The sequence below is a fragment of the Lepidochelys kempii genome, chromosome 2, assembly GCF_965140265.1.
Source record: "Lepidochelys kempii isolate rLepKem1 chromosome 2, rLepKem1.hap2, whole genome shotgun sequence".
NCBI lineage: Eukaryota > Metazoa > Chordata > Testudines > Cheloniidae > Lepidochelys > Lepidochelys kempii.
In genome coordinates this window covers 214,395,764-214,409,785 of record NC_133257.1, presented here as the reverse complement: position 1 = coordinate 214,409,785, position 14,022 = coordinate 214,395,764, and the positions used below count along the sequence as shown (strand labels likewise).

The following is a 14,022-nucleotide window of genomic DNA, read 5'->3' as shown; positions in this document are numbered from 1 at the left end:
CAACCCAGCAGATAAAGTGTACAGTGCAGGCAAATCCACATTTATTCAAATCATTATCTGGGGCTTCCACCAGCCCCGCTTCATCTTCCATCCCGGTCCCCCCAGCCAACCTATGGCTTGGAACTTACCATCCACCCCCCTCATAGGAGGGTTAAGGTGACTATGAGAATGGGGGGAGGGGTCGGCTCCCTGCTGTACCAATCATAGGAGTCCCCAACTTCCCTCCCCCATTCTGTTCCTTTATCTAGCACCTCCTTTTAAGTCCTTTACCAGGCCATTTATCTGGTCACTGGATGCCTTCCCTATGGAGAACCTGCACTGGACATCTGCCAGAAGGAGGTGCCAGCAATTTGCTTGGCAGCCTCCCCCCCACCCAGTCAGGTTCCCCGACATCTCCCAATGGCCTCTTGTATAGCAACCCCAATAGGTGAATCCCCATTCTCCCGCAAGAACCCATTGTCCCTTGCACCATGCCAGCATCGTCAAGGGGCACCAGCCGCTGAGTTGTCCTCAACCAGGTACCACAACAACTGCCTTCTGCGGTGGGAAGTATAGGTGACCAGCACTCTGGATCCTTAAATTGAAAGAACTCATTAAAAAACAATGTCTTGCACAGCTCAGCTGTGTGCCCGGAGCCAAGAATCTCCATGCCACCGACTACATCATATGCCAAGGTTCGATAGAGCTCAGATTCGTTGCTAGCTCCTGGTGCAAGCTCACAAAATCTGTCAAACTGGAAACAAGACAAGGCGTCTGCTATGCCATTATCCATGCCTGGCACATGCTTGGGAGAAAAACAGATGCTGAGGTGTAAACATTGTAGAACAAATGCCCTCACCGACTTCATAACCCTGTGCAATATGGAAATTTGCGATTGATAACCTGTACCACTGCCATGTTGTCACACCAGAAGCACACCCTTCTTAGCCAGCTCCGGTCCCCAAATAAGCACTGCAATTAAAATGGGAAAAAATTCCAAGGAAGTCATATCATGCACCACTCCGTTTTGTGTACAAATGGCAGGCTGTTTCTGGGCACACCACCTGCCTTGATAAAACACCCCAAAACCTGTACCCCCTGCAGCATCCGAATGGATTTTTAAAACCCCTTGTAATAGCCATTCCTCCCTCCACAATGATACTCCATTGAAGTGACTTAAAAAAAACTGTTCCCACACCTTCAAATCCTCCTTCATCTCTCTAGTGACTCGTATGTAATGGTGTGGCCTGGCTACACCCACTCTTGCCACTGCCATCCAGGCACAAAATGCACTCCCCGGGGCAACAACCCTGAAGGCAAAGTTCAGGTTCCCCAGAACAGATTGCAGGTCTCACAGTGTGAGATTTTTGGCTCCTACTGCTCTCCTGAGCAATCCCAATAGCTCCTGAAGCTTATCCTGAGGGAGCCACGATATGCCCTCCCTGGTGTCCAGCTTGATCCCCACGTAGGTCAATGTAGTCTGTTTTTTCTTCCACTAGGGGTACCCCCCAACTGTTTAGCCAGGACCTGAAATGTGTCCAATAGGTGAACACAGTCATTTGACCCAGTTCGTCCTGCAAACAAAAAATCATCCAAATAATGCACTGCTTGGCATGGTCCCACTGCCCGCACCACTGTCCAGTGCAACATTGTACTACATTTTTCAAATGCTGAACAGGATACCGCACAGCCCATGGGCATAGCCTTGTCACAATAAAATTGTCCCTCAAAAAAGACCAAACTCAGGGGGGAAATCCTCAAGTTTTCTATAGGTAATTGGTCAAATGGCCCAGCCACCCTGCCCTCCTTTAATTCCTGTGTAATCTTCTGTTCAACAATATGTTCCATCCCAGTTACTGACTTTAATTTTTTTGACATCACATGAGTCCTACTCCTCACAAAGGGGATCCGAAATCCCACAGTAAACCCCTCCCACAAATATGCCTCATCTGCCTTGTTAGGGTAATCCCATAGGAGAACCCTTAATACCTCCAGCCTAACTAGCGTCGGTGCCAGTGTGCATTGCACTGCCCCCAGTTTGTCCCCCTCCCCAGCTTGCGTTCTGTGTCCCAGACCCTGCTCCAACCAAGCCAGACCTGCAGTTGGCCCTTGAGCCACTCCCAGTCCTGTTTCCTCCTTGTGATCATCCCTTACCGCTCTGGCAAGAACAGGCTGAATGGGTCCCAAAACATGCCTTACAAACGTGCCTGAATTTACAGGTGCTGCCAAAACAACCACCATCATTAAATCCCCAGCAAATATTATTATGTGACTCAGGCCCCTCCCGAGCTTGCTGTGGTATGAACAAGCCACTGTCTGTGTGAACTCCTTGGCGTCATCCACTCCAACCACAGTGTGTGATGAGGTATGTCCCACTGGATCCAGTTGGTGTTGCTGTCCTTAATCGAAACTGCTCATCCCTCCTTAAATGCAGTGCAGTCATTAATGTGGGCCTGGACTGTATGTAATCTCTTGATGGGGAATATATGACATATGTGACACCTGGCGTTTCAAAGGACTATATTGAACAATGTGCCAGGCAACAATGGACTTTTGAAACAAAAACTACTGGGTTTTCCTGAGCAATATTTAGGGAGAGGTGAATGCAAATTCCTCACCTCTGGTTATGCAAAAACTCAGTCTTTTGAAGCTACATCCTGAGGAGTGGGGCTGTGTCTGCTGATCGCCTATTACAAGAGGCCCAGCTCAAAGGCCCAAGCTGTATAAAGGAAAGACTGAACTATTCCTGGTTGTTCTGATTCTGAGACAGTTATGAACTTGTAACCACAGGAAAAAATGACTTATGCATTTTGAAAGACTGACACCTATTGTTTTTCATATGTTTTCTCTATAATATTTTCACCTTAAGAATAAATGTGCTTGCTTATAAGTAGCTGTGTGGTAACTTATAACTGCAGGCAATATACTGGACATAGCCTCTGGAGAGAAAGCTAAATGCAGATGATGGCCTTTTAGGCAGTCTGGCTTGCTGGGGATATCACAATGTGGGTAGGAAAAACTCCAGTCAGGAGGGAGAGAGACACGGGTCTCCGCCCAAGAGAGGTAATGTCTGGGAGACAAAAGCCTAAAAGTGCATGCCCTTGGTGGACCATAGGGAAACAATACAGGTGCAGTTTCCCTAAACTGTGAAAGCTACAAAGTACAGTACAAAGGTATCATTATAAATGCAAAGAAAACAAATTTGCAGCACTATGATTCACCTGTCTACAATGTATTAGGGATGGAACTGAATAAAATAGTAAAAAAATTGTATACAAATGTATGATTCACTCAAAATAAAGGGTAGTTCCACTCTCACATTCTTCTAACAGTAACTGTAAGTAAAATAAGAATTCACATTAATACACCTGTATTTATACAGGAGTGTTTAAACATATCAAGAATGAGAATTTCCCCTTCCCTGCAAAGAGGAATTAACAGCGACTTTTGTTTGTATTACCCAAATACTGAGAAATCTGAGCTGCAAACTTCCTAGTTTCACTGCCATAGACATATCAACATTACGAGAATTCATAGTTCATGCTGGAACAGTATGTAATGCAGCATATTAGGCATTTAAGATCATTCAGTGTTCAATTAACTTCAGGGCAAATAGAATTGATACAGATTTATTTTTAAAACTTGCTGTGAAAATATATGAAATCTGTTTTCACTAAAAAATGATGCTTTCAGAAACTTGAAAGAACATCTTGTGAAGTGTTTAGGAAAGTGTGAAAAAATTATGGAAATTATAGCCTGCAGACTGAGGTATCTGAAGTCTGAAAAATTAAAAAGGAGGGAAAAATTAAATAATCTACAAAGTCAAGAAATCTACAAAAGCAAAAAAATCTAGGTTAAAACTGAGACTTCGTTCTTAACCGGACCATTTTGTGCTGAGGTACTGTAATCCATAGAATGCTTCAGATCAGATTATTCAGTGACATCTCTCATCGCCTCCTCTCTAGAATTATACCCAATCTTTTAAATTAAATGTGTGCGTGTATATATATATTATTATGTATACACACACAACCCACGGCATGCTATCATTTGAGCAATGCCTAAGTCAAGCATAAAGGTAAAGTTGGTAAAAAAACTAGTCAGATTCTTGCAAATCTACAAACAAACAAAAAAATCTATAAGGTTTTTTTTTTTTGGCTTCATTACCTGAACGGAGATTAATACCTTATCAAGGTCCTAGAAAATTAATTGCAAACAGCAGTCGTCAGCTTTTAAGCATAACATTTTTTTAATTACACACACACACACACACACACACTTCCTTTTGTAAAATATTTGCATGACATGGCCCCCTCAAGCCATCACTGAAATGCTTGTCCTTTATAAGCACCTGTTTAGTTTAGTTGACCTGTGTTCTACCTCAATTCTTCAGTGAATTCAACAGAATGTCCATGCTGTGGCTGCAACATGTCAAGCTAATTTCTTATGGTTCTACTGTCCCTTACCACAGAAAAGCATACAAGAGTCGATAAACTACTCTGGAAACTTGATATGGTTTATCCTGCAGAACTTCCAAGCTATCACTTTCTCATGGAAGAAGGATTTCTATCTGTGCAGACATGGGAGGTGAGGGGGTGGGGATTGACCGCCATTAGGTGTCCAGTCTGTGGGTATAAACTTTCTTCAAAGCTCCATAGAACACAACAAACCTTACTAAACCTATGATTGCCCACTGAACAAACACAAACACAAAAACAACTATCAAACTCAACACTGTGCATACTATCATTAGCATATAAAGAAGGGAGGGAGCAATATTTGTGGTGGCAGAGAAGGAAGAGTTTACTTCCATTCAGCACTGATTATTATGGGCACCCATTGCCACATAGTGGAAACATGCCATTGGTTAGGGTCTGGACTGCCTTCCTAGCCCTGACTGAAAATCCTGCATTATCTACATATGCCCTTTGATAAACATGGAACTCACAGAAGTGTTTTTCAGAACCTTTCACATGTGCTCTCCATATAATATGGAATTCCTGATTTCCATAAACTGAGGCTGAAAGTCTGTCACTACATTTGTACTTGCCTCCAAAATTGGGATTTGTCCCCACACATGGATAAGCAGGTGTCTATCCAGCCAACTATGCATGCAGAATGCCCAGTCTGCATGTGCACATTGATAAGCACGCATGTTAAAGTAGTTACAGAAGCAGGGCTCTGCTCATTAAAAAAGTTCAGGCTCTAAATTACAAAATTCTTGTTGATAAGCTACTTAAAGTTTACATGTTTGAACTCGAGTTCAAAGATACTTACCCTAGGGGCAGTAATCCTAATAGAGATTTTTTAGGATATTTTGTATTATCCAGATCTCATTTCCAAATGAGTCAGCCTGACTACAAGACGAGGTTTCCTTACTGATAGGCTATTAAAAAATAGACATGTGCCACCTTGTCTGCATACTCTGCAAGTTCATACCTGCTGAACTAAAGAAAAGCATTGTTACTGTTTATAAAATGAATGGTGCTGGGGTTTTGTGACTTAAGGAAGTGAGAAAATAAATAAGTATGTTTTAAGAAAACAGTTTCAGAAGATAGTGACTCATGAAGCTGTTTATATATTGCACTGCACTGAAAATGAAAGTTATATTTGTGTTGTCCTTACCTACATCAGAGTTCAGTTTAGTGGGCTTGAATTTGTCTTTCATCAGGTCTCATTTAGCCAGCAGCTGAAAACCTAGTTCTGCTCTTCTGAAGCATTTGGGACTTGTTAGCTTTTCTTGCATAGGTAGAATTACATTTGTAATGTGGATGACTAAGGAATAAGTCACCTAATTACTGTCAGATGATGAATTGTGACTTCTTTCACACACTATTCTACAGCCAAGTACTTATCTTTACAACAATTTTTCTTTTATTTAATTATATTAAATTACAATTAGGCAATTAATCAAAGAAAAATGATAGAAATGCAAGAGTATCCTGTAATAAATAAAATAGCAAAATAAGTCATTGTTCAGAAAGTCCATGAGATCATCACTGGAAAAAGGTAGTAAAAAGAAAACTATTCCTTAGCCAAGCTGTGCATAGCCATAACTATAAATTTGACATTTTGGCTCATAAAGAATAAACTCTTTAAAGATTTGTTTATCCAAGATTATAACTCAAAGCAAAAAGATACCATCTGTAGTCAGAAAGTGAAGACTTCTCCAAATTATTCTCATCAGAACGCACATAATTTAACTTAAATGGATTAAATGCTGTAACTTAAATGGATTTCCTTACTGCCTGAGTTAAAAGAAAAGCATTAGTATTGCTTAAAGGTCAAGGATGTCATCTGTGACAGACAACGTGCACTACAGAACTTTTAGTGTGTACGTAAATGTTGGCCTGTTTTGAACAGGGGCCTAAAGGACTAAGGAGGCACCAACTACCTGTAGCTTGAGTAGCAGCAGGAAAGGGGAAACAGGCTCTGAAGAGCCACTACACCATAAGAGGCTCCCGTCCCTGATGTGCATGACAGCAAAGCTGCACCAGTGTGTCAGGTGGTGTGCGTTGCACTGGATCTGGATCAGGTGCTGTTTGCTCCCTCCCAGAAGAGCCACAGAAAATGGAGAAACCACAGAAAATCATAGTCTCCTTCCGGGTTGCTCAACAGTGTGCTGCCTCTTACTCTGGGCTTATGGTAAAGCCATGATTTAGCACAAAATTATTAAATATTCTTTACCCATAAATCACAAAACATCACAAAAGTCGCTGAAAGAAAATTAATGCTATCTTTTATAATTCAATAGGGTTATACTTTTAACTGTATTAAAAAAACTTTGAAACATACAAAACGTTGGTAGATCTTGAAAACCCTCACTCAAACTAGTAGCTCTTAGTCACAAAAGTAACCCCATTGATGCAGTACAACATGAGAGCCCTACATGTGCAATGCAAAAAATAAAGCATAGGTCACTTTAAAATTATGTTAAAGGCAGTAAAAATGAAGAAATAATTTAAGGTAATAGTTACTGGATAAATTGCCATTTACGTTTGTGATAGATGGGATAGTTAAGGGTGAAATGGTGCAGGAGGAGTGGAAAATGAGAAAAACATATATAGAGACTTGGGTATGGGTGGGTTTTTAAAACTAAATATTGATCCTTTAGCCAAGATATGGTCAGCCTATTAAATTAAGTACGGTTTTGGACTGATTGTATTGTTTATGTAAATCTAGTCCAGCTAAGTTACTCTTGGCATGTCTAAGCACTTAAATTATTTATGTCAGTTTGAGCACGCAGATCAGCCTTGGATGGGCTCAACAAGTTTGAGTGACAAAATAAAATGGTGCTTTGTTAAGTGGACATTTATAAATTCAGTATCAAAACAAAACATGTTAAGGTAAAAATCATGAGCCCCGTACTATACACACTCTATTGATTTTAATGTGAATTCCTCTCATGGAGGGCTTGGACCTGTCTGTGGCTAGCTTCTCAGCTGGCATAAATTGGCATAGCTCCATTCACATCAATGAAACTCTGCCACCTTATGCCAGCTGAAGATGTGATCACTGAGTATATAATCCTTAACTACTGTTCTGTTACCAGTTTATTGCCCCAGTTTAACTTTGATCCCCCAAACACATATGTTCTTAACTGCAAGCATATGAGAACTCCTGCTAAAGTCTGTGAGCATACTCATGTACTTAAAGTTAAGCACATGCACAAGGGCTTGTGGGATTTGGACCTATATTATTCAAACTGAAAAAAAAAAATCTAATTACTTTTCAGTATTATATCATCTGGTTAATTTTTGCATTTTTATTAGCATAGAAACCTCATTTTTATTACTTTCTATCTCTGAATTTATGGTATAAGCATAAACATAATACCTAGCCAAATTCAGGAATTAAAAGGAGTATTGTTATCAAGTTATATTATCTGATCTTCTTCCTGATTTTACCAGGTCACAAATTCCAGTTAATTTCACGTTAGAGTTCTCATGCACTAATACAGTGCAGCAGTATTTTACCCATAAACCAAACATTGTTATTTGTTTTTCAAAAACACACTTTTAAACAAAATTTGTGGAACCATTCCTAATGGACTTAGATTTTTCAAATTCTTGTTTTTACAAAATCTGAGTTTCACTAAATGTTACCTGTCAGTTTCTCTTTAAATATTAGTGGCAAGAAAGAGGGGGAAAAATACAGTAATCGTAGAAGAGTCAACCAGGGCAATTTGTACTACGAATAATGTTTTGGAATAAGTCTGCACAGTATAAAGCACTAAATATACAAAAATATGTGCCAAAATTGCATAAATTTTAAACTGACCTTTGTGTGTACTCAATAGAGAACGGTTATAAATTAACTGTCTTGTTAGTATAATAAATAGCCTTATCTTTTTACAACATTTTCACCTCTAAATCACAAATATTCCACATTTTCTTTATAGTCTAAATATTCTTTAATCTTTACACATATGAGTAAAATATATACAAACATTACAATTATATAAATAATAAATAACATAAAGTTGGTATTTTTAAAAGAACTAACCAAAGCAGTTGTATGGTTATTGTTTCTTCTGGTGATAAATTTAAAACAGTCTCAGACTAAATTCTGGGTTTGATTTGAGAATTATACAACTGATGGTCACAAAGACAAACACATACCCTTAATAACTGATTCAGCAGCATACAGATCCCACTTGTAGGTCACCTAAAGGACAGATAAACCTCATTAGATTTAACAGAGCAGGAAGGAATGTAAAACCAATAAAATAGTGCCCTGGAGGCAATTCTTTACGTTTGAAAATACCACAAACAAATGATATAGTCAATTTCTTAATTATAGTAAATACTACTGGCAAATGTGAGAACATAAGTTACAAAAATCACAAGACATGTTATAGAATCACACTTTTTCGTTAAATATTTAGATCTGTTTCAAGATAATTTAAAACTATCACGTTTTGTAACTCTTTAGGGAGCCTTAACAAGCTTGTTATCCTCTAGATCAGGGGTCAGTAACCTTTCAGAAGTGATGTGCCAAGTCTTCATTTATTCACTCTAATTTAAGGTTTCGCGTACCAGTAATACATTTTAACATTTTTAAAAGGTCTCTTTCTATAAGTCTATAATATATAACTAAACTATTGTTGTATGTAAAGTAAATAAGGTTTTAAAAATGTTAAGAAGATTCATTTAAAATTAAATTAAAGTGCAGAGCCCCCCTGGACCAGTGGCCAGGAGCCGGGCAGTATGAGTGCCACTGAAAATCAGGTTTCAGAGTAACAGCCGTGTTAGTCTGTATTCGCAAAAAGAAAAGCAGGACTTGTGGCACCTTAGAGACGAACCAATTTATTAGAGCATAAGCTTTCGTGAGCTACAGCTCACTTCATCAGATGCATATCGTGGAAACTGCAGCAGACTTTATATATACACAGAGAATATGAACCAATACCTCCTCCCACCCCACTGTCCTGCTGGTAATAGCTTATCTAAAGTGATCATCAGGTGGGCCATTTCCAGCACAAATCCAGGTTTTCTCACCCTCCACCCCCCCCACACAAATTCACTCTCCTGCTGGTGATAGCCCATCCAAAGTGACAACTCTTTACACAATGTGCATGACAATCAAGTTGGGCTATTTCCTGCACAAATCCTGGTTTTCTCACATCCCCCCCACCCCCATACAGACACAAACTCACTCTCCTGCTGGTAATAGCTCATCCAAACTGACCACTCTTCAAGTTTAAATCCAAGTTAAACCAGAACATCTGGGGTGGGGGAGGGGTAGGAAAAAACAAGAGGAAACAGGCTACCTTGCATAATGACTTAGCCACTCCCAGTCTCTATTTAAGCCTAAATTAATAGTATCCAATTTGCAAATGAATTCCAATTCAGCAGTTTCTCGCTGGAGTCTGGATTTGAAGTTTTTTTGTTTTAAGATAGCGACCTTCATGTCTGTGATTGCGTGACCAGAGAGATTGAAGTGTTCTCCGACTGGTTTATGAATGTTATAATTCTTGACATCTGATTTGTGTCCATTTATTCTTTTACGTAGAGACTGTCCAGTTTGACCAATGTACATGGCAGAGGGGCATTGCTGGCACATGATGGCATATATCACATTGGTGGATGTGCAGGTGAACGAGCCTCTGATAGTGTGGCTGATGTTATTAGGCCCTGTGATGGTGTCCCCTGAATAGATATGTGGGCACAATTGGCAACGGGCTTTGTTGCAAGGATAAGTTCCTGGGTTAGTGGTTCTGTTGTGTGGTATGTGGTTGTTGGTGAGTATTTGCTTCAGGTTGCGGGGCTGTCTGTAGGCAAGGACTGGCCTGTCTCCCAAGATTTGTGAGAGTGTTGGGTCATCCTTTAGGATAGGTTGTAGATCCTTAATAATGCGTTGGAGGGGTTTTAGTTGGGGGCTGAAGGTGACGGCTAGTGGCGTTCTGTTATTTTCTTTGTTAGGCCTGTCCTGTAGTAGGTAACTTCTGGGAACTCTTCTGGCTCTATCAATCTGTTTCTTTACTTCTGCAGGTGGGTACTGTAGTTGTAAGAAAGCTTGACAGAGATCTTGTAGGTGTTTGTCTCTGTCTGAGGGGTTGGAGCAAATGCGGTTGTATCGCAGAGCTTGGCTGTAGACGATGGATCGTGTGGTGTGGTCAGGGTGAAAGCTGGAGGCATGCAGGTAGGAATAGCGGTCAGTAGGTTTCCGGTATAGGGTGGTGTTTATGTGACCATTGTTTATTAGCACTGTAGTGTCCAGGAAGTGGATCTCTTGTGTGGACTGGACCAGGCTGAGGTTGGTGGTGGGATGGAAATTGTTGAAATCATGGTGGAATTCCTCAAGGGCTTCTTTTCCATGGGTCCAGATGATGAAGATGTCATCAATATAGCGCAAGTAGAGTAGGGGATTTAGGGGACGAGAGCTGAGGAAGCGTTGTTCTAAATCAGCCATAAAAATGTTGGCATACTGTGGGGCCATGCGGGTACCCATAGCAGTGCCGCTGATCTGAAGGTATACATTGTCCCCAAACGTGAAGTAGTTATGGGTAAGGACAAAGTCACAAAGTTCAGCCACCAGGTTAGCCGTGACATTATCGGGGATAGTGTTCTTGACGGCTTGTAGTCCATCTTTGTGTGGAATGTTGGTGTAGAGGGCTTCTACATCCATAGTGGCCAGGATGGTGTTATCAGGAAGATCACCGATGGATTGAAGTTTCCTCAGGAAGTCAGTGGTGTCTCGAAGGTAGCTGGGAGTGCTGGTAGCGTAGGGCGGTTGCCTACCCCTGCTCCAGATATTTCACTGTGATTTCATACTGGGATTTTCATAATCTAGACTAGGTTGTAGTACTGCTGAAAAGGACCAGGGAGTTATAGTGGATCACAAGCTGAATATGAGACAACAATATGATGCAGCTGTGAAAAAAAAATATAATTCTGGGGTATATATTAACAAGTAGTGTCGTATGTAAGTTATGGGAGGTTATTGTCCTGCTCTACTAGGCACTGGTGAGACCTCAGCTGCAGTACTGTGTCCAATTATGGGCCCCACACTTTAGGAAAGATGTAGACAAATTGGAGAGAGTCCAGAGGACAGAAACAAAGATGATAAAAGGTTTAGAAAACATGACCTGGAATGACTGGAAGATAGCTAATGTAACGCCAATATTTAAAAAGGACTTGTAGCAGGGTGCTGGTGCAAAAGCACCTAATAAGCCTCTGTCCAGTCAGCTCCAATCAGGGGAAACAGATTGGGGCTGATGGAAAAGGCCTGATGCTGGCCTGAGGATTGGCAACACCTGCTGGCCTGACAAGCCAAGGGCTATAAAGGCTGGGAGGGAGCCAGATGCCCCGGGGGAAAGCCAGAGAGAAGTCAGTCAGTCAGTCAGTGAGGGAGGGAGGGAGGGAGGGAGGGAACTGGAGGCCTCCTAGCTGAAGGCTGACTCTGCCTGTAAAGGATGTGACTAATCCTGCAGGGCTTGTATACAGATAGACGCTGGTGGTGGGAGAACCTTATGTAAATAAAGACACAGGTGCTGCACAACCCTGAAGCCTATCTGAGCCTTATTGGGGCAGCAAGCGGGTCCCAGGAAGAGGGGTGGGTCATGGATCCTGTTACAGGGCTCTCGAGGTGATCCTGGCAATTACAGACGAGTAAGTCTAATGTCCGTGCCAGGCAAATTAGTTGAAACCATAGTAAAGAATAAAATTGTCAGACACATAGAAGAACATAAATTGTTGGGCAAAAGTCAATATGGTTTCTGTAAAGGGAAATCATGTCTTACTAATCATAGGAAGTTTTTGGAAAGCGTAGGGGACAATTTCCTGGCGCAAGTGCTAGAGGAGCCAACTGGGGGGGGCGCTTTTCTTGACCTGCTGCTCACAAACCGGGTAGAATTAGTGGGGGAAGCAAAAGTGGATGGGAATCTGGGAGGCAGCGACCATGAGTTGGTTGAGTTCAGGATCCTGACGCAGGGAAGAAAGGTAAGCAGCAGGATACGGACCCTGGACTTCAGGAAAGCAGACTTCGACTCCCTCAGGGAACGGATGGCCAGGATCCCCTGTGGGACTAACTTGAAGGGGAAAGGAGTCCAGGAGATCTGGCTGTATTTCAAGGAATCCCTGTTGAGGTTACAGGGACAAACCATCCCGATGAGTCGAAAGAATAGTAAATATGGCAGGCGACCAGCTTGGCTTAATGGTGAAATCCTAGCGGATCTTAAACATAAAAAAGAAGCTTACAAGAAGTGGAAGGTTGGACTTATGACCAGGGAAGAGCATAAAAATATTGCTCGGGCATGTAGGAATGTTATCAGGAGGGCCAAATCGCACCTGGAGCTGCAGCTAACCAGAGATGTCAAGAGTAACAAGAAGGGTTTCTTCAGGTATGTTGGCAACAAGAAGAAAGCCAAGGAATGTGTGGGCCCCTTACTGAATGAGGGAGGCAACCTAGTGACAGAGGATGTGGAAAAAGCTAATGTACTCAATGCTTTTTTTGCCTCTGTTTTCACTAACAAGGTCAGCTCCCAGACTGCTGCGCTGGGCATCACAAAATGGGGAAGAGATGGCCAGCCCTCTGTGGAGATAGAGGTGGTTAGGGACTATTTAGAAAAGCTGGACGTGCACAAGTCCATGGGGCCGGACGAGTTGCATCCGAGAGTGCTGAAGGAATTGGCGGCTGTGATTGCAGAGCCATTGCCAATTATCTTTGAAAACTCGTGGCGAACCGGGGAAGTCCCGGATGACTGGAAAAAGGCTAATGTAGTGCCAATCTTTAAAAAAGGGAAGAAGGAGGATCCTGGGAACTACAGGCCAGTCAGCCTCACCTCAGTCCCTGGAAAAATCATGGAGCAGGTCCTCAAAGAATCAATCCTGAAGCACTTGCATGAGAGGAAAGTGATCAGGAACAGCCAGCATGGATTCACCAAGGGAAGGTCATGCCTGACTAATCTAATCGCCTTTTATGATGAGATTACTGGTTCTGTGGATGAAGGGAAAGCAGTGGATGTATTGTTTCTTGACTTTAGCAAAGCTTTTGACACGGTCTCCCACAGTATTCTTGTCAACAAGTTAAGGAAGTATGGGCTGGATGAATGCACTATAAGGTGGGTAGAAAGCTGGCTAGATTGTCGGGCTCAACGGGTAGTGATCAATGGGTCCATGTCTAGTTGGCAGCCGGTATCAAGTGGAGTGCCCCAAGGGTCGGTCCTGGGGCCGGTTTTGTTCAATATCTTCATAAATGATCTGGAGGATGGTGTGGATTGCACTCTCAGCAAATTTGCGGATGATACTAAACTGGGAGGAGTGGTAGATACGCTGGAGGGGAGGGATAGGATACAGAAGGACCTAGACAAATTGGAGGATTGGGCCAAAAGAAATCTGATGAGGTTCAATAAGGATAAGTGCAGGGTCCTGCACTTAGGACGGAAGAACCCAATGCACAGCTACAGACTAGGAACCGAATGGCTAGGCAGCAGTTCTGCGGAAAAGGACCTAGGGGGGACAGTGGACGAGAAGCTGGATATGAGTCAGCAGTGTGCCCTTGTTGCCAAGAAGGCCAATGGCATTTTGGGATGTATAAGTA

General features: G+C 42.0%; 1 protein-coding gene across 5 annotated transcripts in view; it reads right to left on the bottom strand.

Moving 5' to 3' along the window:
- Positions 1–14,022, bottom strand: part of CRPPA (CDP-L-ribitol pyrophosphorylase A) — a 201,659-nt gene that overhangs the window by 88,620 nt on the left and 99,017 nt on the right. For all 5 annotated transcript variants that reach the window (XM_073333802.1, XM_073333800.1, XM_073333801.1 and 2 more), the window contains exon 5: positions 8,601–8,646. In XM_073333802.1, the coding sequence (XP_073189903.1) occupies positions 8,601–8,646 (46 nt within the window). The remainder of the gene's footprint in view (positions 1–8,600; positions 8,647–14,022) is intronic.